Genomic DNA, 27,473 nt, shown 5'->3' with positions numbered 1-27,473 from the left:
GAATTGCATCAGCACTGGTGACCTACCTAAAGTGATTTAAATTTTTTGTTTTTTATTTTTGCCCAAAGAACATGAATACATGATAATGAATAGTCCAGAAGAATTTAGGATGAAAAGTGAATATCTCCTAGTTTACTTTTTCCCACCCTAGTCATATTCCTCAGAGGGAACTTCTATTTTTAGAATTTCTACAGGTTACTGCTAGAACTATAACAAATATGCTTATTCCCTTATAACTTCAGTTACCAACTTTAGACAGTCTCTCTCCTATGCAACAAAAGATGAGGATTTAGCTTGCTCAATTTACTTCCCCTTACTTCCCCTCTCAAGCCTTTTTCCCAGTGTTTTTTGTTAGTATTTTTGGATCATTGATTACTTCCTTTTTTAACTTTAATATAGTTTTTTTTTTTTTTTATATCCTCACCCTTGGTTATTTATCCATTTGTCCTTTTCTTTTCATGTTGTCAAAATTGTTAATGCTTTTTTTTTGGTTCTGTAATTATACAGTGTTCTGATACTATATTATATGTTGGTTGAAAAAAATTAAATATTAATAAAGGCCTAAGTGCTTGGTTTGCATTTCTTTATTCCATTGTCACACTTTGGGCTGTAAGATGAATAATATATTTAGCCTTAAAGAGAAAAGGAATCTCTCTTCCTAAATTCTGTCATTTACTTAAAATTATTTTACAGTTTCATAGTTATACCATGACTTTCTGAAATTATAGTTATAAGCCTTTTTACTTTCTTTAAATTTATTTGGCCTTATAATCATGTCACCTTTTTATAATTTTTTTTTTTTCCTGGAGCCTACTTCCCTCTAACCTTCTGTCTTCTAACATCAATCTAGATAATTTGTAAAAGCCTGCTGTGTAGCTTTCATTATGGGTTATAGCTTTGTCTTCAGTGTAATGATTTTACCTGCGCTTTTCCACTGAATTTTCATGAGTTTGAGAATCCCCTAAAGTTGCATATAGAATTTGTGTGTGAATGAATTATTAAGCTTTTTTTCATATTCTCAAGGGTGGTTCTTATGATCCCAAAACACATCTATTTTAAAACATCTCCTTTCTTATCCTTTTTATATAATTACCTGTGGTTTCAGAATATTATTTTGTGCATCTTATGTGCTATATATTTTTGTCATACTAAACTATATTCATAACCTCTTCAAGTCAAAGAGACTTTCTGCTTTCCTGGAAATGAGGCTGCCAATGAGCATTACACTGGGGTTCCATAGCATAGCCTTCAAGTATATACATTTCTGGCATCTGTAGTCATTTTTCCATACTCTTCAAATTTCCTGAAGTTATATCTTGCCTGTAAGTGATAGTTTTTCAGCTTTCAAACAGTTGTTGGTCCATTTGGCTGCAGTGATGATTTTGATGCCCTTCGTAGTAGCAGAGGACATTATCACTACCTAATCACCTATTGACCTTTAACTTTGGTTTCCTTGGTCATTTCTTTGGGGCCTTTAGCCACTTTTAACCTTGTACCTTTTAAGTACCTTTAGCATGTTATCTTCTCATTGTTTCTTCATGGCAGGTTCAGTACTACCTTTTGTCAGATCTAAAGTTAATTGCCAAGATTGAAAATAACACAGTAAAAGCTACAATGGAATAAATAACACATGTTGCAGAGTACTTACTTTCTTTTATTCTTCGTAGTACTCATCTTGGCCAAGAATATTTTAAATAGGTACATTAATGGTCCCTGGCCAAGAGTATGCAGGCTAGTATACTATGTTAGTTCCCATTGTCTAGTGTGGGATAGAATGTAGAACCTAAGGAAAATATATTTGCTTGCTTTATTTTTTTAAAGGAGTGTTGTATGTGGGGAAAGTATGTTTATACTTTCATTGAACAAATGGCCATGTTTCTTTTGCCTCGACTTTTTTTTACTATCTGGAATAGTCTCTCTTTCCCATGTTCTTTCACTAGGCTAGCTTGTCTTTCAGGTCTGTGCTTAAATGCCACCATTCAGAGAAGCTTTCCCTGACCTTTCCAAATTAGTTTAAGTTCTGCATATGTATGTTTCCATCACATTCTCCACTGATTATTCATTTATTTATTTAAGTCCTTTATTGAGCGCCTTCTATGAGCCAAGTTCTGTTCTGGAAGAGAGGATTCCAGCAGTGAACAAACAGACGTCTCTGTTCTTATAGAGCTTATATTATGTTGAACAGAAATAAATAATGAACAAATAAGAATATAATACCAGGTAAAGAGTTCTAGGAAGAACAAAGCAGGGTAAAAGCATAAGACTAATGCCTGGCAGATGTAATTTACTTAGGGTGACCAGGAAAGGCCTTACTGAGAAGAAAGCATTAGGGCAGAGATTTGAAGATATGAGGGAGTGAGTTTAGCTAGGGGAGGAGCATTCTGTGCTGAAGGAACCGCAGCTCCAAAGGCTTAGGTGGGTGCATGCCTGGCATGTTCAGGAACAAGGAGGGCATTATGAGCAGAGTAGGTGATTGAAGGGGACGGTGGTAGGACATGAAGTGCCAGTGGTTGTAATGAATAGGCAGATCATATAGGGCTTTCTGGACCATAGTGAGGACCTTAGCTAATTACCCTGAGTGTGTTGAGATGCCATAGGAGGGGAGTAGTAGGGGAATGAAGTGATATGACTGTGATCACTATGGCTACTCGGTAGAGAATAGTCTGCAGGAGAGCAAAGGTGAAAATAGGGAGAATAGTTAGGAAATTTGCCATCATTGAGATGAGAGCTGATGGTGGCTTGGACTAGGGTGGTTGAGGTGAGAAATGTTCAGATTCTGGATATATTTTTGAAGACAGAACCTATAGTATTTGCTGATGAATTGGGTGTTGGGTGTATGGACAGTGAGAAATAAGACTTTAAGGTTTTTGGCTTGAACTCATGTCAAGATATAATGGGGTGAGAGAACAGGAGAAATAGGTTTGGGGTAGTGCAGTGGGAGTAGTACAGTGAATGCAGTGGGGGAAGTACTCAGTAGCTCAATATTAGACGTGTTAAGTTTGAGAGGCTTACTGGAAATCTGAGTGGAGATATCAAATAGCCAATTGTTTATATGAATGTAGATCTCAGGTTAGGTTTAAGCTGACTGTCAAGTTGAAGAAGATTATTGAGGGATTTGAGAGAGAGAGAAAGGAATGGAATAATCATCTAGGACAGTAGGAAAATGAATTGACAGAAAAGTTTGAGTAGTATTGCTACTCAGTTGTGGTCAATGATCATGAAATCAGGTTGAGATCAGAGTCAGCAAAGTATATGCTTTTCTGCTACTGTAGGTTTTATCAGACAGTTATGAAAGAGGGAGGGAAGGGCAAGGCAGTAATTATAATGATGGGCCATTTAAAGTTAAGATGGATAAGAAAGTAGGGGGCCTGGGCACAGTGGCTCATGCCTGTAATAGCACTTTGGGAGACTGAGGTGAGTGGATCACTTGAGGTCAGGAGTTCGAGACCAGCCTGACCAACATGGTGAAACCCTGTCTCTACTGAAGAATACAAAAAAAAAAAAAGCCAGGTGTGGTGGCGTGCGCATGTTTTCCCAGCTACTTGGGGAGGCTGAGGCACAAGAATCACTTGAACCTGGGAGGCGGAGGCTGCAGTAAGCCGAGATCATGCCACTACACTCTGGGAGAGAGTGAGACTCTGTCTAAAAAAAAAAAAAAAAAAAAGGCGTAAGAGGATGAGTGACAGTAAAAAGATGGTAGAGTGAATGGATAGGAGGTCCCTCTGTGTTGAAAGAATTTGTGGAGGCAGAGTATTAGAGATTTTAAGTGGGAATTATTCTCCCAGTGATGCCACCTCACTTTGTCTCCAAATCTCCCAAGAACAACAGATGTCCAAAAAGGCCAGACAGAAGCCAGGATAATTTAAACATCAACTTTATTCCTGTTTACAGGCTTGAGAAAACTTAACATCAGCTGTCATGCCCTCTGTCAGTATGTATTCGTGTACCAAAAATCATTCATGGGTACCTACTCAGTGCAGCCTCTCCTTTGACTTCCCTGTTTTGCTCAGCATTTTCACCACTCTTAGAAGTTCTGACCTTTCTTATTGTGGTCTTTATCACACTAATGTGTAGATTTTGTTTTTGTTGTTACCCTTTTCATGTTATTGCCAGTTGGTGAAAACCTTTGTCTTGAAGGGAATATGGGAATTGATCATAGTAGTTTTTCACCATCTTTAAACCTTGCACCTAGAAGTTAATCAGCTTCAAAAACTGGATATTTACCTTAAAAAGAACAAAAAAGCCAACCAAACCAAAAAGAAAAAACAATTGGGAGTTCCCTGTACACCTATATACACATCCCTCACTAGACAATGAGCTTGTTTAGGGCAGGGTCAGTACGTTATTCATAGTTTTTCTCAGCTTCTCCCACAATGCCTGGTAATATAATAGGTTAAGATATTTGTTGTCTAAATGAATAATATGTTATTACAGTAACTCTTCACTTATCTGTACTTTTCATGTCACTTGCCTCTTTGAATCATATCTCAGAGTTAGGAAGAAAGCAATTCCACTTCTGGGACTTATCCGAAGAGAAATGAAAATATGTCTACCCAAAGACATGTTCATAGCAGAATTTGTTATTCATGATAGCCCCGAATTGGAAACAATTCAAATGCCTATTAACTGATGAATGAATAAACAAAATGTAGTGTGTACATTTAACAGAATACTACTCACCAATTAAAAGGAACAAACTACGATAAACGCTATAACATGAATAAGTGAAGCTAGATGTAAAAAGCTGCATATTGTCTGATTCTCTTTTATAGGAAATGTCTAGAAAAGGCAAGCTTATTGATACAGAGAGCAAATCAGTAGTTGCCTAGGGCTTGGGAGTAACAGCAGGATTAACTGTAAATGGGCACAAGGGTTTGGGGTGATGGAAATGTTCTAAAGCTGGATAGAGTGAATAGTTTCACAACTCTAATTTACTAAAATTATTTTTCACTTATGGGTAAATTTCATGGTAAGTAAACTGTACCTTAATAAAGCTGTAAAAAACCAAATGATTTTGAACAACTAGAAATGTATTCTAGAATAAATGAAGTTTATTCAGAGAAAAGCATTTTGGTTCTCCTATGACCAAACTTGTTGAGTCCGGTTAGGCAAAATTCTAACAAGTATATTTTCTAACACACTGTACGTTAAAAGGAACTCTCATCAGGAGCAAATGATAATTGATAGAGAAATAAAAACTCTTAAGTATAGCAGGCAAGGACCATTTAATGTCAGATTATCTTGTACAAGTCAGTAGCATCTGAGGCCATCTTGACATAAATAAATCTCTATAATTATCAATTACAATGATGACATCTAATCAGTAAGAAAAGCTTGATTTATGCCTGGTCTACTGGTTTTGAAAGTAAGTTAATCACATATTAGAAAGGTTTTAAAAAATTATTAAAATTGAATGTAAAGGAACTAACCTATTTATATTTCTATTTGTAATGGAAAATAGTGCCATTAAGTGAGGTAAATTGTATTATCATTAATGCAATGTGATACCCTTTATACAAAAATGTTACACTTGACCAACCCCACTATACCACGGTATATAATTAGTGATTTTTGTAGTACTGATGATAAAATTAATTTCAAGTTTGCTTTAATTTGACCATCTATAGCCAGAATCTTAAATTTCCAAAAGTTTTAGCTGAGGCACATTAATGTGCTCAGGTGGTGAAATAGAAATTATTTTAATCTATATTGCTGAACTTGATATTAATTGTGTCAGTTACCTATTGCTGCATAACAGGTCACCTCTAAATTTCATGGCTTAAAACGACAGCAGCTTGTTTCTTATGATTCTGTGGGTTGACTGGGTAGTTTCTCTGCTGGTCTCACTGGTTTTAGGTTACCGCAGTGCATTCCACTGGTGCATTCTGGGGGATGGGCCCAGCTGGAACAGCAGGGATGCTGAAGTGCCCTTTCTCTATGTGATACGATATCTCAGGCTTCCTCACATACAGCACGTCAGGGCAGTGTTCCAAAAGAGCAAAATCAGAAGTTACAAGACCTTGCCCTAGACTTAGAAGTGACTCGTTGTTTCTGCTGCTTTCTATTAGTCAAAGCAAGTCACAAGGCCAGCCAAGATGGGAAGGGTGGGGAAAATAGACAACAGTGCTTAATGGGAGAGGCAGTAGAGTTCTATTGCAAGGAGGCATGGACACAAATTTTTTTTCTTTGCCTTTCAGTTCTTTAATAGAAAACTCTTTGTGCATTCCAGAATTAATTTAAACAGAAGACTAGCAGTGTGAACTTAGAGAAACATAACCTTAATTATAAAGTGAAACAGTTGAATTAGATTTTTTAGAAGTTTAAGTCTGTGTAATTGATTATAATATAATTAAATACAAATGTTTTCTTTAGCTTGTCCCTACACTACTTTTATGTCATTGTATAGCAACTTGAATGTTGAAGTGTATTGAAGAAGTGTTTCAAGTTTTGGAATCTCATAGACCCAGATTGGCATCTTACCCTTTTCTGGTCTGTTTCTGTATCTGGAAAATGAGGATTAAAATGTATTTTGATTGAGAAGATGAAAACCATCTGGAGATGGATGGTGCTGATGGTTGCACAGCAGTGCAAATGTGCTTAAAGTCACTGAACGGCACACTTTGAAAAGGTTAACGTGGCAAATTTTATGTGTATTTTACCACAATAAAAAAAGTAATGTACCTTGAAAAAGTATTAAGAGGATTCAATTTAGTATACATCTTAAACACTCAGTAATTCAGTAATGCATATTTTACTAGGCTAGTGTTAGGATAACCAACCTTGCTTGCTTGCTTGCTTGCTTGCTTCCTTCCTTCCTCCCTTCCTTCCTTCCTTCCTTCCTTCCTTCCTTCCCTTCCCTCTTTCCTGTCTCCCCCTCCCCCCTCCCCCTCCCCCTCCCTCTTTCCTCCTCCCCTCCCTTCCCCTCCCCTTGTTGCCCAGGCTGGAGTACAATGGCACAATCTTGGCTCACTGCAGCCTCCACCTCCCAGGTTCAAGTGATTCTCTTACCTCAGCCTCCAGAGTAGCTGGGACCACAGGTGGCTAACCTGCCATGCCCGGCTAATTTTTGTATTTTTAGTAGAGATGGAGTTTCACCATGTTGTCCAGGCTGGTCTTGAACTCCTGACCTCAGGTGATCTGCCCACCTCGGCCTCCCAAAGTGCTGGGATTACAGGCGTGATCCTCCACACCTGGCCTGGATACATTTTCCTAAAATATATTTACTACCGTTTCCTCAGAAAAATGCATTTTTGAAATATTTACTGCCAGTACAATCACTTTGTATATGAAAAAAGAAATACACTACAAAAGATTTTAAGTAGGATTCTAAGGTTCTTTTAAAACATGACTATTCTTTGTGTTAATTAGAATTTTTAGGTAATCTTAAGAGATTTGCTTATGTTTGATATGCATATGTCAGTCTCTATGGTTGCCACTCATTTCTTTTATGCTTTCCTTTGCTGGAAGGACATAATGTGAAGTATTTTACCCAACTTTGGGGATTTTATTCAAGGGATTAAATCAATTTAGAAACTCATTTGAGATATGAATTTATACCTACTGTCATATTCATTTATGACTAGCAATGAAATTTTAAAATTGGTAGTATCTACTCTCCCTCACTGAAGAGAAGTGAGGTGAGGGAGTAAGCTATGCTAAGAAATGTTGAAGAGCACCCCAGACATGAGAAAGAACAAATGCAAAGGCTCTGCGATGGGAACATACTTGGTGAATGCAAACACAGCAGGAAGACCAATATGATAACTATACTGAGTGAGGGTGGAGGAGCATGAAAGAAGATGAGGTCTTAGAGATAGACAAGGGCTTTGATTTAGACTTTATTCTGAGGCACTGGTAAATATTTTTTTATTCTAATTGTGAGGTGAAACTGTTGGAATTAAAAAATGATTTTTGTATTGAAATAATGTTAGACTTATAAAAAATTTGCAAAAATAGTATAGAGAATTCACCTGTATTCTTCACGTGCTGTTAACATCTTGCATAACATCAGTGGAGTCAGTTTTTTTAGGGTAGTGTGTTGCTTTAAAATGTTCACTGTGGCTGGGCGTGGTGGCTCATGCCTGTAATCCCAGCACTTTGGGAGGCCGAGGCGGGCGGATCACCTGAGGTTGGGAGTTCGAGGCCAGCCTGACCAACATGGAGAAACCCCATCTCTACTAAAAATATAAAATTAACTGGGTGTGCTGGCGCATGCCTATAATCCCAGCTACTCGGGAGGCTGAGGCAGGAGAATTGCTTGAACCTGGTAAGAGGAGGTTGCAGTGAGCCGAGATTGTGCCATTGCACTCCAGCCTGGGCAACAAGAGCCAAACTCTGTCTCAAAAAAAAGAAAACAAAAACAAAAAACATTCACTGTGCTGCTGCTATGTGGAGAAGATTGAAGAGGCAAGAGGAGAAATACAGAGACCAGTTAGGATGCTACCGTAGGAGTCCACATGAGAGTTGATGACTAGGGTGGTAGCTGGGACAGTTTAGGCAGAGATTTACCCAAATAGCATCTCAGTGCACTCTTACTTTAAACAGCCTGGCCTAGAATATCATACTAAGAATTTGAACAAAGCATTCCTTGAAACCAAACTTCTGAATTTGGTTTTTTTTTTAAGAGGAACAAAATGCTAGCAAAACTTAGATTAAGAAAAATAATTTATGGCTTTTTGTCCGACATCTTGGCGAGGCTGCGGTGTCTGCTGCTATTCTCCGAGCTTCGCAATGCCGCCTAAGGACGACAAGAAGAAGAAGGACGCTGGAAAGTCGGCCAAGAAAGACAAAGACCCAGTGATGAACAAATCCGGGGGCAAGGCCAAAAAGAAGAAGTGGTCCAAAGGCAAAGTTCGGGACAAGCTCAATAATTTAGTCTTGTTTGACAAAGCTACCTATGATAAACTCTGTAAGGAAGTTCCCAACTATAAACTTATAACCCCAGCTGTGGTCTCTGAGAGACTGAAGATTCGAGGCTCCCTGGCCAGGGCAGCCCTTCAGGAGCTCCTTAGTAAAGGACTTATCAAACTGGTTTCAAAGCACAGAGCTCAAGTAATTTACACCAGAAATACCAAGGGTGGAGATGCTCCAGCTGCTGGTGAAGATGCATGAATAGGTCCAACCAGCTGTACATTTGGAAAAATAAAACTTTATTAAATCAAATGAAAAAAAAAAGAAAAAAAAAAAGAAAAATAATTTATGAACAAGCAGTTTCAATAACAATAGAAGGTAATAATTGAAATGAGTGAATAAAAACTACCCACGTTCCTTTGTATTCAGTGGTTTAGCTCGTAGGCACTGATTCCTTATGGTAATTTGCCATTGCTTTTTCTTTGGAAGAATGAAATACTTTAGGATTTAGAATACATAATAAATTTCAATTTTCTCGATACTTATATTTGTGTGGAAAATGCTTCTTAATTGAACAAAGATTAATTACCAGGATTTTTCAGTATGGAGATAGGTTCTTTGCCATAAGCATGACTGATATTTATCCTGTTTATTTCCAGTTTTTACATATTTTACTTGAATATTTAGAATAATGACCCATAGCTAGAAAGTTTAAGGAAAGCATTATACAAATTCTTTGCTAAAATATTTGCATGTATCACATGAATATGCTTTTATAAGTATTAGCGTATTGAGGCCGGGTACAGTGGCTCATGCTTATAATCCCAGCACTTTGGGAGGCCGAGGCGGGAGGATCACCTAAGATTAGGAATTTGAGACCAGCCTGACCAACATGGTGAAACCCCGCCTCTACTAAAAATACAAAGAAATTAGCTGGATGTATGGTGCCTGCCTGTAGTCCCAGCTACTTGGGAGGGTGAGGCAGAAGAATTGCTTGAACTCGGAAGGCAGAGATTGCAGTGAGCCGACATCACACCACTACACTCCAGCCTGGGCAATAGAGCAAGACTCCATCCCAAAAATAAATAAATAAAATATTAGTGTAGTGAATAGAATCAATTTTTTCTCACAGTAGTACTTTTCTAATGTTCTGTTGTATAACGTCAAACAATGTGTTACCTTTGTTCTTAGGCCATTTTCTGCTTTTTATTTTCTATAAAACAATGTGATTGAATTAAGAAAACTTTGTTCTAGATATTAATAATTTTTGGTAGTATCTACTCTCCCTCACTTTAGGAACTAAAATGTAGCATTTTTTGTAGTTGAAGCAAGAGAGTTGTAGACACTTTTGTTCTTCATTGTTGTAGTTGACCTCTTTCACCCAGGCTTTATGGAATTTATTTTCACTAAAATGGGGAACGTGACTGCATAGAGATATTGAGAGGATTGTGTGAGAGACCTGTAAAATGTTTGGAACAATCGATGCCTGACACATAACGTATGCTCAGTAAATATCAGCTCTTATTAGAAATACTATGGGTAATAATGGGGAATATTAAAGTTTTATTATATTTATTTTGAAGAAGTGATCTACAAGCTTCCTTTGTTATTCACTTAATATTTAATGTACAGCTTCTGGCTGTGAGGCGTTGCTACATATTCTTAAGTACATTATCTTGGTTAATTGTCCATGTCAGCTTCCATTTCAATGAGGAAGGTATTAGGCTAGAGATGTTAAGTCATTTAACCATGGTTGCATAATAAGGTATGCTTTCTAGCATCACCTACCAAAACATATCATCTGACACTGGTAGTCTTTGAAGTTTGTCATTATAATCCCTTATCTGATAGATGTTTGCATTGGATACTTCCTGTGTCCAGAACTGTATGATATGGACTGGGGAAATTAAAACTTGAGTTTGGTACACTGTCTAATTGTGCTGGAGATAGCTATAATAGAAGATAGAAAGTGATAGCTGCTGTTAGACATTATACATCTTTAGAGGAGGGAGATGTTAGCATTTCAGGGAAGGAGTGCAATCAGGTGTGGTTTTCTGAAAATGGGATTAGCATTTAAACTAAGTGCTTTAGGAATAGTGGGGTTGGGACATGTTTAAATGGTGGGATTCTGACATTCCAGTAGAGGAACAGTAAGAAAGCAGGAGGTGTGTATAGAAAATAGTGAATAGATTGTTTTGGCTACCGTATGTAGTGTGTGAATACATGTAGGGGAAATGTAGATTGGAAAAGTAAGTTAGGGCCAGATTGTGGAGGGCCTTGAAAGCTAGACTGTTTTGAATTTAGGCATCTAGTAGTTGTTTGATAAATGTTTGTAGCTAAGTAGAGTCTAGTTATATATGGCTTTGGGGGAAATAAAGTTGAATGAGAAATGTAGCCTATGAGATTGTATTAAAAAGGGAGATGATGGGCATGTAGAATGGTAGAAAGAACACTTTCAGAAGTAAAGAGATGAGATTTCCAATCTTGGCTCTGTCATTAAGTAGTTGTAACTTTAAGAAGGTTCTTTTAAGGTCTGTAGGTCTTAGGTTCTTAATATGGAAAATGAGGTTTGTATTTAAGACCATTTAAGGCTCATAGTAAGATGGTGACCGTATTATTTATTGTTCAGACTAGGACACTGAAGTTGGAAGGAAAGGGGACACAATTAGTAAAATTATACTAGGGCAACTAAAATAAATTGGGATTATTAAGCCCAATATAAACCAAATTATACCCTTCATATCTTACTATTATGAATGTACTTTCACCTGTTGTATTTTGAAACTCAAGTTTAAAGTACTGAAAAGCAGGAAAAAGGACTAAGACATCAATTCTAAATGTTTAATGTTGTCAAATAAGGTAATAAGTATTCACTTGATGTTTTTGGAGTAGTAATGATTAAAATGTGCATATAAACATGGAATCGTTCTGAAACAGATTATGTTGTGCAAAATAGAGTCAGCTACTCTCAGATGAAGCTAAAAATAGTCACTACAAGTATATATCTTAATTTGTCTGGTATTTAGGGGTAGTAATGAAATATTTCATTTGTGAATATTTTCTTTTTTTTTTTTTTTTTGAGATGGAGTCTCATCTCTGTCACCCAGGCTGGAGTGCAGTGGCTCGATCTAGGCTTACTGCAGCCTCCTCCTCCCTAGTTCAAGCGATTCTCCTGTCTCAGCCTCCTGAGTAGCTGGGATTACAGGCATGCACCACCATGCCCAGCTAATTTTTGTATTTTTAGTAGAGACAGAGTTTCACCATGTTGGTCAGGCTGGTCTCGAACTGCTGACCTCAGGTGATCCACCCATCTTGGCCTTCCAAAGTGCTGGGATTACAGGCTTGAGTGTGAATATTTTCTAGATAGAATTACTTCTTTAAATGTCTTCAGGGAGTGCAATATTTAGGGTGGTTTACCCTATAATAGTAGGGTCTTCCAGACTGCTGTGCTTGCTGGTTTTTTTTTTTTTTGCTTGCTGTTTTAAATAGGCTTTTCGTAGTTAAAAATATATATATATTCCTCTGATGTTAGGCTCACTGCTGTAAATTTTCTGACTTATCATAGTGGTTCAGTACAATTATGTATGGATGCATCTTCCCCCTAATGTTCCTGCGTGTAATTCAGAACTATATGGAGGCCTCAGCATTGTATGGGCTTTGATAGCAAATCTGCTATTTTGAGCCACTTATATTTTCCAATTTTCTCATGTTCTGAATAAACTTCTCACACATTTAATGTGTGTTTACAACACCTGGGTATCTTGTTAAAAGGCAGATTCAGATTCAGTAGATCTGAGGTAGGCCTGAGATTCTGCTTTTCTAACAAGCTCCTGAATGATGTGGGAGTGGCTATTCAGTAAACTACACTCAAGAGTGTCAAGGTTCTAGATCATTTATTGGAATTCTGAGAATCTTATAGGGCATTAAAAATAGCTAGATTCTTTTAGAAATTATATCAATAGTTGATTTTAAAAGAAAAATTGGGACTTTTGTAAATTTAATTATACAGTTGATTAAAATACTATTTGTCTTTCACATTTCCCTCTTTCATGTCTTAACTCTAGTTTTGCTTCTTTCTCATTTCTTTTTTGTTGTTGTGGTTTTTGCTTTTGTTTAATATATTATTGTGTTTTGTGGATCTGGTCAGGGAACCGTTACCGTATTTTATGTTTGTATCTACATTTTATTTTGCATGCGTAACGTGGCTTTACCTGGATGTTCTTTTTGGTAAGTTCCAAATTTATATAGCATATTGTTTTTTTGTAGTGTGAGTTGTAATGTTTTTCACCTTCTTTTCTCCCACTTCTAGTAATGTGATCATGCTCATGACTTGTTTTTAATTTTTTAAGAGTTCATTTGATACTTTTTTTCCTAACACTTTCAGATTTTCCTTAATAGTAGCGCAATTTGGTACTAATATGCTTTGATTTGTTTTATAGCCTCACACTGTCAGTTGCTGATCACTATTAGCAGTTGCTGTTTCGAGTACTTTGGTTTTTTAAAAAGCCGTAATCATCTAGAAATATTCTAAAAGCTTGTGCTTCCATATAGCAGTCATAAAAGAAGATAGTTCGTAGTAAAATTAAATACTTTTGTTCTCTATGAGCAATGCATTCTAATTTTGTTTTTACAGCAACAGCTTGCACAACTACAGAAAGAAAAATCAGAGATTCTGAAAAATCTGGCATTATATTACTTCACATTTGTAGATGTTATGGAATTTAAGGTATGTATTTTAATATATAATATTTAACATTTCAGAAGTAGATTTAAATGTTTATTAATTGTGTGAATTGCTGTGTCAGTTGTAAATAATAAAATTGAAATTCTTCCAGAACTGAAGTTTAAAACATACCTTATTTGTTTGTGTTTTCTGAATTTAAACAGATTTATACAGATAAAAGATTAAAATAAGTATTTCTTTTCAGGACCATGTTTGTGAATTGCTGAATACTATTGACGTTTGCCAAGTCTTCTTTGATATTGTAAGTATCATTTTCAGAAAAATGTCCAATTATTCTGTTTCCAGAAGAGCTCAGGGGACCACTTGCTTTTCTTTAGCTAGATTATGTAACTAGCATATAAAGTTTTAGCATTATTAATTTGGCTTGTTTTATAGCTTTTTTAAAAAGTAAAGTGTGTATTCTTTTTATTTGTTTTGATTGTCACTGAGTATAAGTCTTGTACATATTGGGAAATACACGTTAACTTTAGTATTTTATTTAATAGGCCCAATTTTGAAAAGTTAAGTGGATAATATTTTCTCTGTAAAAGGCATACTTGATGGACTGTTTCTTAGTATGATAATTTTTAGATACAAGAAGTCAAAGTGAAAATTGTCTCCATTTACTTAATGGTGAACTTTAAAAAGAATAATTTTTTTCCTCTTTCGTGAGATTGGCACCAGTGTTCCTTATTCTGGCTTTTATTCTTTTGAACTGTTACCAGTTTGAATATAGTGATCGCAAGCTCTTTTTCTTTCATCCATAAAATTGTGTCAGACACAAAACTGTTATCTGTAACTGTCAAATTTTAGATGTGCTTTTAGTGAAAGGAATTAGCATTTTAGAACGGGGATAAAATAAATACAGAAAATTATTAGCTCTCAATAGCTTCTATGAAGATTTTGTGTGTGTTTAAAATTTTAAGAAATAGGAAGTAGTTGAACTTGATTTTTTTTTCTCCTAGACTGTAAACTTTGATTTAACAAAGAACTACTTAGATTTAATTATAACCTATACAACACTAATGATACTGCTGTCTCGAATTGAAGAAAGGAAGGCAATCATTGGATTATACAACTATGCCCATGAAATGACTCATGGAGCAAGGTAGATTTGCATTATAAAAGTCTTTCTAAAATGCTCAGTTTGATGGATTACAACTCATTGAAATTTGATATGTCTGTTTTAAGTGACAGAGAATACCCACGCCTTGGCCAGATGATTGTGGATTATGAAAACCCTTTAAAGAAGATGATGGAAGAATTTGTACCCCATAGCAAGGTAAGAGGCAGCTGTTAGGCATATGAGAGAATGGGCATATAACATAGCATGAGGATGGATGGTTGGATAAAGGGATAATCTTGTTTTTGAAAAATACTATAATGGGATATAAGTGATAGTTATGTGTGCTTTTATCTAATTATAGACAGGGAACTAATTAATGAGATTCAGAATAGTGTATAGAGACTCAAGAATATATTGATTGATTTCATTATAGTTTTTTAGATTTTAATATAGCACTAAACAATAGGATTTACCGTATGGTATTTGAGAGGGTCTGTTCTCACACTAATGGGTTTTAATAGCAATTCTGCAAATTACATAATATTTGTCAAGTTACTTAACTAACCTCACGATACCTCAGTTTTCTTATCAGTAAAAATGGAATAATAATAGCACTTATTTCATATGGTTCTTATGAGAATTAAATGAATTACTTTATTAAAAAGTACAGTGTTTGATAAATTTTAACTTTATTATAGTCTCTTAAAAAATGACGGGTTTTATGAAAATAATTTGAAATGACTATCTTTTAAGAGATATTAAAAATAGTTCTTAATGAAATAATTTTGGTTTTAAGTAGTCTTGTCATTATGGATTCTCTGCAGAAGGGCTGATTCACAGAATGGTAGTTTCTGAACACTTCAAGGACATTCATAGGTATCTCATCCAGTCTCATTATTTATAGCTAAGGATTAAGGGCTGGAGCAGTATCATGACAAGGTAAGTCATTTGGTAACAATAGTGGCAAAACTAGAACTGAAGCCCAGGATACTAGAATCTTGGTCTACATTGTTCTCTTTGAATCATAAAAGTTAAACTATTTACCTTGTGTAAGTCTGTGCTTTTTTCTTTCTTTGAGACAGCGTCTCGCTCTGTCGCCCCAGCCGGAATGCAGTGGTGCAATCTCAGCTCACTGGAGCTTCCGCCTCCTGGGCTCGTGATTCTCCTGCCCCTGCCTCGAGAGTAGCTGGGATTACAGGCATGCACTACCATGCCTGGCTAATTTTTTTGTATTTTTAGTAGTGACAGGGTTTCACCATATTTCCCAGGCTGGTCTCGAACTCTTGAGCTTAGGCAATCCACCCACCTCAGCTTCTCGAAGTGCTAGGATTACAGGCATGAGCCACTGCGCCTGGCCACTGTGCTTTTTTCTTGACATACAGTTAACACCAATAATTTTCTTTGTATTTTTTTACTCCCATGAAAATTCTGAAGAATTCTTTCCAGATTTGCATAGCTACATTATACACAAATTTATATAGGTTTTCTGTCTTGGAATTGGTTGAATCATTAGTTTGCAAGAAGCTAGTAGATGGCATCAGTTTTGAAATTTAAAAAAATCAGCATTTTAGATGGAAGTATCAGAATTCCTCAAAATGCTGCACATATCATGGTCATCTCCTATCTCTAATATCAGTAGTGGTTTTTCCCCACCCGGAACTGTCTTTTCTATTCCTCTCCTCTTTTCTCTCTGGATCCATTTAGGATTTTTCCCTAATCATGTATGGTCTTGTTTTTATTTAGCTATTTTAGATTTGGTTCTTTCTCCACTTAGGTGTTGAAAATTTCCTTGACAGGCTCTTGAAAATTCCAAGCTAGGCTCTTGGCTTTTTAAGTTCTATATAGGCATTAGCACATTAACATATTCAGTATATAGTAGGTTATTGATAATTACATAGGATAATTCATTCGAATTTAGACCACTTATTTTCCAATCTTGATTTTTTTCTAATATTCTGTGATACCTTAGAATTTTGATAAAACACTATTTTTTATTTGCCAGGGTTTGTTTTCCTGTTTCTTGTTTAGATTCATGGGGTACACTTTCAGGTTTGTTAAATGAGTATATTGTGTGATGCTGGGTTTGGGCTTCTAATGATCCTGTTGCCAAAGTAGTGAACATGGTACCCAATAGGTAGTTTTTCAGTTCTTATCCCCCTCCTTCCCACTTTTGGAGTCCCCAGTGTCTGTTGTTTCTTTGTGTCCATGTGTACCCAATGCTTAGCTTCCCCTTATAAGTGAGTACAATCAGTATTTGGTTTTCCGTTTCTGCATTAAATCTCTTTTGATAATGGCCTCCAGTTCCATCCATGTTGCTGCAGAAAGACATGATTTTGTTCCTTTTTATGGCTGCATAGTGTTCCGTGGTGCATATATACCACACTCTCTTTATCCAGTCCAGTGTTGATGGGCACCGGGGTTGATTCCATGTCTTTGCTATTGTGAAAAGAGCTGCAGTGAACATACGAGTGCAAGTGTGTTTTTGGTAGAACAGTTTATTTTCCTTTGAGCATCTACCCAGTAATGAAATTGCTGGGTTGAATGGTAATTCTATTTTTGGTTCTTTCAGAAGTCATCAAACTGCTTTCCACAGGGTTTGAATTAATTTGCATTACCACCAACAGTGTATAAGCATTTCCTTTTCTCCAGTAGCCTTGCCAACATCTGTTATTTTTTTGACTTTTTAGTAATTGCCATTCTGACTGGTGTAAGATGGTATCCCATTTTACCAGTGGTTTTGATTTGCATCTCTCTGATGATTAGTGATGTTGAGCATTTTTTCATATGTTTGTTGGGTGGTTATATGTATTCTTTTGAGAAGTGTTTATTGACGTCCTTTGCCCACATTTTAGTGGGGTGGTTTGATTTTTTCTTGTTGATTTAAGTTCCGTATAGATTCTGGATATTAGTCCTATGTTGGGTACATAGTTTGCAATTATTTTCTCCCATTCTGTAAGTTGTCTCTTTATTTTGCCTTTGCTATTCAGGCTGTTTTTTGGTTCCATATATATTTTAGAATAGATTTTTCTAATTCTATGAAAAATGACAGTAATTTGATTGGAATAGTGTTGAATCTTTAAACTGCTTTGGGCATTATTGTCATTTTAATGATATTGATTCCTCCAGCCCATGAGCATAGAATGCTTTTCCATTTATTTGTGTTATCTGTGATTTCTTTCAGCACCGTTTTCTAGTTCTTCTCTTAGAGAGGTTTCACCTCCTTGGTTAGGTGTATAGGTGTATTCCTAGTTATTTTATTTTTTTGTGGCTATTAGTAAGTGGGATTGCTTGCCCTTCCTTCCTTCCCTTTTTTTTTTTTTTTTTTTTTTTTTTTTTTGTTTTTTTGTTGTTGGAGTCTTACTCTGTCACCCAGGCTGGAGTGCAGTGGTGCCATCTTGGCTCTTGGCTCACCGCAACCCCCACCTCCTGGGTTCAAGCAATTCTCCTGCCTTTGCCCCCTCAGTAGCTGGGATTACAGGTGCCTGTCACCACGCCCAGCTAATTTTTGTATTTTTAGTAGAGATGGGGTTTCATCATGTTGACCAGGCTTGTCTCAAATTCCAGACCTCAGGTAATCAGCCCGCCTTGGCCTCCCAAAGTGCTGAGATTATAGGTGTGAGCCACTGTGCCCAGCCAGGATTTTATTCTTGAGTCCTCAGCTTGAATGTTATTAGTGTATAGAAATACTGCTAATTTTTGTATGTTGATTTTTGTATCCTGAGACTTTGCCAAAGTCATTTAGTTTTCTAGGTATAGAATTATATTGTCAATGAAAAGAGATACTTTGACTTCCTTTTTTTCTATTTGGATGCCTTTTATTTCTTTCTCTTGCTTGATTGCTCTGGCTAGGACTTTCAGTACTATGTTGAATAGAAGTGGTAGGAGTACAGACATGGTAGGAGTACAGACACCCTTGTCTTGTTCCAGTTCTTACGGGAAAGCTTCTAGCTTTTGCCCATTCCGTATATTGGCTATGGGTTTGTCATAGATGGCACTGCTTATTTTGAGGTGTGTTCCTTTGATGCCTAGTTAGTTGAACATTTTATCATGAAGGGATATTGGATTTTATTGAATGCTTTTTCTGCATCTATCGAGATGATCATATGGTGTTTTAAAAATTTTTGTTTATGTGGTTAATCACATTTATTGATTTGCTTATGTTGAACCAACCTTGCATCCCAGGAATAAAGCCCACTTAATCATGGTGAATTAACTCTTTGATGTCCTGCTGGATTTGGTTTGTGAGTATTTTGTTGAGGATTTTTGTGTCTATGTTCATCAGGGATATTGGCCTGTAGTTTTCTTTTTTTGTTGTTGAATTTTTGCGAGATTTTGGTACCAGGATGATATTGGACTCATAGAATGATGAGGAGCCCCTCCCCCTCAACTTTTTGAAATAGTTTCAATAGGATTGTATGTCTGGTAGAGTTCAGCTGTGAATCTATGTGGCCTGTGGCTTTTTCTGGTTGGTAGGTATTTTATTACTGATTCAATTTGATTACTCATTATTGGTCTGTTCAGGATTTCTGTTTATTCCTGGTTTCATAAAGCAAATCTCAATAAATTAAAATCATGCCAAGCATCTTCTCAGACCATACTGGAGTAAAAATAGAAGTCAATACCAAGAGGAATTCTCAAATCCACACAAATACTTGGAAACTAAACAATTTTATCCTGAATGACTTGGGTAAATAATGAAATTAAGGCAGAAATAAAAAAATTCTTTGAAACAAATGAAAATAGCGACACAACATACTGAAACCTCTGGAATGTGGCAAAAGCAGTGTTAAGAGGAAAGTTTATGGCACTGAAACAATGATAAAAATAGCTCAAATTAATAACCTAACCTTGCACTTACAAGAACTAGAAAAAGAAGAATGAACTAAACCTAAAGCCTGCAATGAAAATAAATAACCAAAATCACAGCAGAGCTAAATGAAATTGAGACCCAAAAACCATACAAAGGATCAGTGAAACAAAAAGTTAGTTTTTTGAAAGGATTGCCAATAAGGTTGACAGACTCTTAGCTAGATTAACAAGGAAAAAAGAGAGAGAGAAGATGCAAATAACCACAATCAAATGAGAAAGGTAATATCACAACCAATCCCACAGAAATACAGAATATTATCAGAGACTACTAGGAACATCTCTGTACGCACAAACTAGAAAATCTAGAGGAAGTGGTAAATTCCCATAACATAACAACCTCCCAAATTTCCCAGGATTTAAAAAATTACATTATTTAATTTTTAAAACATTCTTAGTTGGCTACGTCAGAATCACTTTGTGTAGCTTAATAAAATGGTAGATTGTGGGGTTCTGTTTCCAGAGGTTCAGTTTCACTAAATTTCAGTTACAGCCCTGTATTCTGTATTCAGAACAGACTTCTCTGGCATTCTGTGTGCAGTCAGATTAAAGAATCACTCTTACAGCCAGGCGTGGTGGCTCACGCCTGTAATCCCAACACTTTGGGAGGCCGACGCAGGCGGATCAGGAGGTCAGGAGATCGAGACCATCCTGGCTAACACGGTGAAACCCCGTCTCTACTAAAAATACAAAAATTAGCTGAGCGTGGTGGCAGGCGCCTGTAGTTCCAGCTACTCCGGAGGCTGAGGCAGGAGAATGGCGTGAACCTGGGAGGCGGAGCTTGCAGTGAGCTGAGATCGCACCACTGCACTCCAGCTTGGGCAAAAGAGCGAGACTCCGTCTCAAAAAAAAAAAAAGAATCACTCTTTACAGAATTTTTAGGAAGTAGGGATTAATAGCAAAAGACATTTATGAAAGCAAGAAAGAAACAGTTGAGATGAAACGTTAAATACCTTGATAATAAAGCTGTAATCAACAAACCCGTTGATAAAGAGAAGTTAAGTAATTTATTAAGATGAGGTACGGTGTATTATTTTTATAAGACATTCTTTAGAGAAATATAAAGCATGTTGAGTTTTATTAACACTTAGTCATATAACCCTGAAGTCTTTTTCTTTTGGAACTATCAGAAACTATCAGAATGGAAACTTGCATTGGTAAAAAGATGACAGTGGGCTGTCTATCCCTTTTGGAATAAAGTTCCCAAGATTGCCACGTATTTTAACCTTTAAGAAAATAACATGAGTTTCTGACCTAAGCTTTTGCTCAAAAACGCAGAATCTGTGTAGCTTTTATAACGTTAGCAAAAAAATTCTAGAGGAGAGGAGCCACAACCCAACTCAGATATTATAAGGAGCATGGCTATAATTAGGCTGTGTTGTTTTATGATGGTATAGTTAGAAACACACAGCAATTATAGCTGCAATGTAAACAGAAAAGGAAAGAAAATTATTCTTCAGCTTTTTTTTCGTATTTTAATTAGTCTCTTTCAGATGCACTAATTTCTCTTCAAATGGTATATCCTCGAAGGAATCTTTCAGCTGACCAGTGGAGAAATGCCCAGTTATTGAGCCTCATCAGTGCGCCTAGTACAATGCTTAATCCAGCGCAGTCCGACACTGTATGGTTCTGTTTTTCTCTTTTGAATGAAAATAAAGTGACTTTTAAAAAATAATAGTTCAGCAATGCTGTTGCAGTTTGTTTCTAATTAGCATTAGCTTATTAGTTGAAGTTCGTTATAAAATGTTCATTACTTAACGCATATTGTTCAGATTTTTTAGCTTTAGAGTCTTAATGAAAACTGGTGATAAATTAATATGGTGAATACTATGAGTACTTTTTTCTTTAAAGTTTAAAAGTTTGTTTTGCTTTATCATGGTAGAAGAATTTGAAGTATAAAGCAAAAACAAAAATCACCCCAAATCTCACCAAGTAGAACCAAGTAGACAAAATCATTGTTATATTCCATTATATTTTTTTCAGTCTATTCTCTGTATTTATGAACATAGGTGTCACACATATGGAGAATACACACACATAGCTACTGATTTTGGTGAGACAGTGAGTATTCAGACACATAAATGTCTTTTAACTTGACTAAAATTTTATCTTTTGGAATATTGTAAACTTTGAAATAGGCTTGAGAAATTGATAAGTTGTCATTTACCAGATTAAAGATAATTAGCAACAATATTTTTTTAAAGAGAGGTTTGAGGGTATGCAGATGTGAAAGGGGCACACCTCTCGTTGTTTATTGACTGCAAGTTTCAGTATAGGTAATAAAACTTTTATCCAACTCTTCAAATTTGTTGTGGTAGTATTTGGGCGAAGAATTAGGTAGTAAGTTACCAGGAGAAAGGGAGGAGAGTGGCTCAATATGGAATATTTTTTAGAATTTCTTTTAACTGCAAATGTATATATTCTCTTTTTAAGATGCCTTGTGAATACCTCTCTTTGGATGCAATGGAAAAGTGGATTATCTGTAAGTAAAATGGGTTAGTGTTATGATTACTCCCCAGGCTTTATGTTTTAGAGAAAAATAGCAGGTGACATGGTTACTACCTCTGTGCTTAGCATTGTGCTAACCCATCTATGTCCATTACCTCTTTCAGTCCTCATATTGATCCTATCAGAGTAGATAGTCTGTTTGTGGGGTTTTTTTCTTTTTTTTTCTTTTTTTTTTGAGATGAGGTCTTGCTCTGTCACCCAGGGTGGAGTGCAGTGGCACAATCTCGGCTCACTGCAACCTCCGCCTCCTGGGTTCAAGCAGTTCTTGTGTCTCAGCCTCCCGAGTAGCTGGGACAACAGGCACACGCTACCATGCCTGGCTAATTTTTGTATTTTTAGTACAGGCGGGGGTTTCTCCATATTGGTCAGGCTGGTCTCGAACTCCTGACCTCAGGTGATCTGCCCGCCTCGGCCTCCCACAGTGCTGGGATTATAGGTGTGAGCCACTGCACCCGGCCAGGTAGTCTGTTTTAAAGCTGGGGAATCTAAAGCTTAGGCCACACAGCTAGTGAGTGCCAAAGACAAGATAAGAACCCAGCCTAACTCCAAGGCTCATGGGCTACGTTATATTGCCTTTCAACATAACCTTCAAAACTAAATTTTGGTTTTGCTTTTAATGATTATTTAAATGTCACATCTGTTCACTTAAAGTTTTTGGTTTTAATTCACTTCAGTTTAATAAATTACTCGTATGTTTGGCAGTTTTTTAGATGCATAGGAGATAAAAGTACTAGTTTCTGCTTCTAAGAAGCTTACAAACTATGAGAGAAATAGACACAAGGTTTTTTTTTTGGTTTGTTTGTTTTCCTTCATTTTATTGTGAACATCAAGAAAGTTGAAATAATTGTAGAATGAACACCCATAAATCTACCACCAAGTTTCTATGACTTCTAATAGCTTGTTGTATTTGCTTTTAAGCTGTTTGTTTATCAGCTTCAAAAGAGATTTTATTTAAACTTTTAGGTTCATGCATACATGTGCAGGTTTGTTCTATAGGTAAATTGCATGTCATGGGGGTTTGGTGTACAGATTATTTTGTCACTCAGGTAATAAGCATAGTACCTGGTAGGTCGTTTTTTTTATCCCAACCTTCAAGTAGGCCCTGGTGTCTGTTGTTCCTTTCTTTGTGCCCATGTATACTCAGTGTTTAGCTCCCACTTATAAGTAAGAACATGTAGTATTTGGTTTTCTGTTCCTGCCTTAGCTTCCTAAGGATAATGACCTCCATCTCCATCCGTGTTACTGCAAAGGATATGAATTCATTTTTTATGGCTGTGTACTATTCCATGGAGACACACAGGTTTAATACAGAATGAGAATTTCTGTAATATAGATAAATTCCTCCTACTCACCCCTAGGCTCACTGCCACAGGGGAATAATTTTGAAGTGTTTGTGTTTTTTCATTCTTACAGGTTTTGTTCTTGATTTATTAACCTTTAGAGAATAGAGTTGGCCCTTTATATCCTGGGGTTCTGCATCCAGAGATTCAGTGAACAGCCAATTAAAATACGGGAAAAAATTTCACAAAGGTCCAAAAAGCAAAACTTACTGCATAATGAGTATTACATTGAGTCCACGCAAATGAAGTGATGTGTAGATATTGTATTAGGTATTACAAGTAATCTGGAGGTGATTTAAATTATGCAGGAGGAAGTGTGTAGGTTATATGTAAATACTACGCCATTTTATATAAGGAACTTCAGCATCCACAGATTTTGGTATCTGTTGATGGTCCTGGAACCAATCTCCTACATTGAGAGATGACTGTATTTGTTGACTTTTTATTACAGTGTTTCTCAAACTATGGTGAAGGACTAGTTTTTCTTCTTTAATATTTTTTGGATTGATCCTTTAATAAAATAAAGAAAATGAATTACTAGAATTACCAGAAAAAGTAATAAAGACATAAAATACAAGCTCATAGTTTTTATTACTAGATTCAGTCTAACAGATTATTAGGTTTCTACTCCAAAATCACTGTGAAATATTTATGAACATTTCTAAATACCCTGTTCCAATACTTAGTCTCGTTATGGACTGATAACTTTGAGTAGTGTGTTTTTAGTATGAAAGAGGGGAAATTTAACAATACTATCTGGCCTTAGCTATTTTTATTAATTATATTATTTTTTACATTGACCAGGTTTGTGATATTTATATTTTCTTCTATAAAGATAAGTGAAATTATCATGCTTTGTCTCATAGTTTATTTAGAAAAACAGCTTTCAGAGTTTTGATCTTGCTCGGTTGTGTGGTAATTATTAGTTGTTTTGTGCTTATGGATGTACAGCTGAATAATTGAGTTAATTAGTAGAGTTAGCTGTCATTAGTGACCTCTGGATTTTGCTTCCCACTGGTCTTTATTTTAAACGGGAATGCTGATGGCATGAGTTTGTGTAATGAGCCGGTAAGTCGGTCAGGAAGCAGGCTGCCCTAATGGGGAATATATGGGCATGGAGAAGGCAGATTTGGGATAACCACAGTTGCCAAAATAAGGAATGAATTTTGCTTCTTTCATGTGTTTGAACCCTGAGTAGAGCTAATCTGGAGGTTAGGAGTTGCCTCAAATTCTGCACTTCTCTTTTTGGAACTACTACCCGGACTAGGATTTTTCTTCAATAGGTAGTCTACTTTCTTTGGACCTTTGTTCTGGATTAGTTCAAAGTGTGGTTCCTAGACCAGCAACATCAGCAACACCTAGGAACTTCTTAGATATGCAGACTCTTGGTCCCTACCCAAGACCTACTAAACAGAAACTCTGCAGATGGATCTTAACAATCTGTTTAATGTACTTTCTCAGTGATTCTGGTGCAAGCTAAAGTTTAAGAATCACTGCTCTAGATTATAGCCCGATGCTAAGAGTTGTGCAGGACCTAGAATATTGAGGACCCAGCACTTGAAGTACAGTTGTAAAATTAATTATCCTGATACGTATTTTAGGGTTCATTTTTGGGTCTGTTGATTGGACTTGGGAGACTCCTTAGGAAAGATTTTTTTTCCTATCTCCAGAGTTTTGGATTACTAATTTCTGCCTTGTTTTTTATATTGATAGTCCAATTTTATCTGCTTTCTGCCTTCAAAGATTTTCTTCAACTTTCTTGTCAAGACTTGGTCTTCTGTTTTAAGAGCTACTTTTAAATTTTTTTTTTTTGTCCTTTCATCCTAATTTTGGTAAAGGAGATTGATGTGTAGTTTAATTAATAAGTCATCCCCCTAATCTTGGGCAATCTATTTTATTTTATTTTATTCTTTTGAGACTTGAGTCTTTTCTGTCACCCAGGCTGGAGTGCAGTGGCATGATCTCAGCTCACTGCACCCTCCACCTCCCAAGTTCAAGCATTTCTCCTGCCTCACCCTCCCGAATAGTTGGGATTATAGGTGCCCACCACCATGCTTGGCTAATTTTTGTATTTTGAGTAGAGATGGGGTTTTCACCATGTTGGCCAAACTGGTCTCAAACTCCTGACCTCAAGTGATCCGTCTGTCTTGGCCTCCCATAGTGTTGGGATTACAGGTGTGAGCCATCATGCCCAGCCTGGGCAATCTATTTTAAATTCATTTGCCTTTTTTGGTCCAATTTAAACAAATAAATATACTTTAACTCATAACACGTATGTTAAAAACAAACACTTTTAACTTGTAAGTGATAAAAATTTTCAGAGAAACTTTGTATTAGTAGTAGCAAGTATTTTGTAAGTGTTAACATACAAAGGTGCAAGACACTAAGTGAAATCTGATTTCACTTGATATTAGGGTGGAAAGTCAAGTACATAATAGGATAATGTTTTATAAACAAAATTTCTCTTGAGGGCTCTTTAATCTTTCATACATGTATTCTGTTTCTTTGATTGTGTGCCAGATTGAATAATTGGCTTGTTTTAGGGGCCCTGTTGTATGAAAAATATTTTTGTATAGTTCAAGTCAAAGAAGTTAAATATGTGTGTATGACTCTACAAAATATGCCTACTTACAGAGTTAGCTTGCTTCTCTAGTGACCCAAGAAGGAAGCTTGAGCTAAGAATCAAAAGATAAATGGCAAGTTTTATGTTAAAGTGTCAAGATAGTTGCACAGCTATAATAGGAGTTTAAACATGGGAGTGATTATTGAGAATCATAGGGAAGTCTCAAAGAAAATGGGATTGGTTTCTAACTGGCCCACTACAGAACCTTGTATATATAGTAGACACTGAGTAGATGTTCAGTGAATGAAAGATGAGGTCTTACGTCCTAGTATAGAAGACTAGAGAGGATATCAGTCAGCATGTATAAAATTATACATTTATATAGGATTTCCAGATTAGATAACAAAAGATAAAAAAGATATTTAGAATTCATATAATAAAGAGCAACTTAATATATTGAAAGTATTGGATTTTAAGGATGAATAATTGGGGCTAAGTCCTAGCTTTATTACTTTAATAGTATTTTAGTAAAGTCAATGACCCTTCACTTCTTCAACTATAAGAAGCATATGGACCAGGTGCAGTTGCTCATACCTGTAATCCCAGTTCTTGGGGAGAATGAGGTGGAAGGATGGCCTGAGACCAAAAGATTGAGACCAGCCTGGTCAACATGACAAGACCCCATCTTTACCAAAAAGAGAAAAAAAAAGAAAGAATACCACCTGTCTTGTCTACTACACAGGATAATCATTTGAAATAATATATATGAGAAGACTTAATGAACTATAAATTGCTATTAAAAATGTGAGGATGCTATTAAAATGTGAGATGCTATGATTTATTCTCATGATTAGGAAAGTAGATTCTCTTTATGTATGTATGCATATTATATATATATAAATTATATATATATATTTTGAGACAGAGTCTTGCTCTGTCACCCAGGCTGGAGTGCAGTGGCATGATCTCGGCTCACTGCAACTTCGGCCTCCCGGGTTCAAGTGACGTTCCTGCCTCAGCCTCCTGGATAGCTGGGCGCGCCAACACTCCTGGCTAATTTTTGTATTTTTAGTAGAGACGGGATTTCACCATGTTGGTCAGGCTGGTCTCGAACTCCTAACCTCATGATCCGCCTGCCTTGGCCTCCCAAAATGCTGGGATTACAGGCATGAGCACCCGGCCATTAAAAAAATTTTTTTTGAGACAGGGTCTGTTACCCAGGCTGGAGTGCAGTGGCGCAACCTCGACTCACTGCAACCTCTGCCTCCTGGGCTCAAGCAATCCTCCCACTTCAACCTCCCGCAGTGCTGGGATTAAAGGCATGAGCCACAGCACCGGGGCCCAAGATAAGCTTTATTTTTAAGTTATTATAACAACTGTAATGATTACTGCATTATATGTTAATTAGAAATTTCTGATCTTTGGTTGAAAATATTTTATAAATGTTACTTTTATTAAAATGACTTGGTTCATAACCCAGAAGTGACATTTTTCCCGTTTTGTCAGTTCAGGTTCAAATAACTGGTTTTGCAGAATACAGAAAATTATAATTGGAAA

The 27,473-nt window shown here is 36.4% G+C and overlaps 1 protein-coding gene and 1 pseudogene across 4 annotated transcripts in view; both read left to right on the top strand.

Moving 5' to 3' along the window:
- Positions 1–27,473, top strand: part of NCKAP1 (NCK associated protein 1) — a 113,533-nt gene that overhangs the window by 22,138 nt on the left and 63,922 nt on the right. For 2 of the 4 annotated variants that reach the window (XM_003309356.6, XM_001148485.8), the window contains 6 exons: positions 13,484–13,576; positions 13,779–13,835; positions 14,539–14,681; positions 14,765–14,855; positions 20,989–21,126; positions 21,939–21,987. In XM_003309356.6, the coding sequence (XP_003309404.1) occupies positions 13,484–13,576; positions 13,779–13,835; positions 14,539–14,681; positions 14,765–14,855; positions 20,989–21,126; positions 21,939–21,987 (571 nt within the window). The remainder of the gene's footprint in view (positions 1–13,483; positions 13,577–13,778; positions 13,836–14,538; positions 14,682–14,764; positions 14,856–20,988; positions 21,127–21,938; positions 21,988–27,473) is intronic. The other 2 variants (XM_016950144.4, XM_016950143.4) reach the window with 1 other exon arrangement.
- LOC451597 (ribosomal protein S25 pseudogene) lies at positions 8,672–9,158 on the top strand (annotated as a pseudogene).

The sequence above is a fragment of the Pan troglodytes genome, chromosome 13 (genome assembly GCF_028858775.2).
Source record: "Pan troglodytes isolate AG18354 chromosome 13, NHGRI_mPanTro3-v2.0_pri, whole genome shotgun sequence".
In the NCBI taxonomy this organism is placed as follows: Eukaryota; Metazoa; Chordata; class Mammalia; order Primates; family Hominidae; genus Pan; species Pan troglodytes.
The sequence above is the reverse complement of the archived record's forward strand: the minus strand, read 5'-3'. Positions and strand labels throughout refer to the sequence as shown.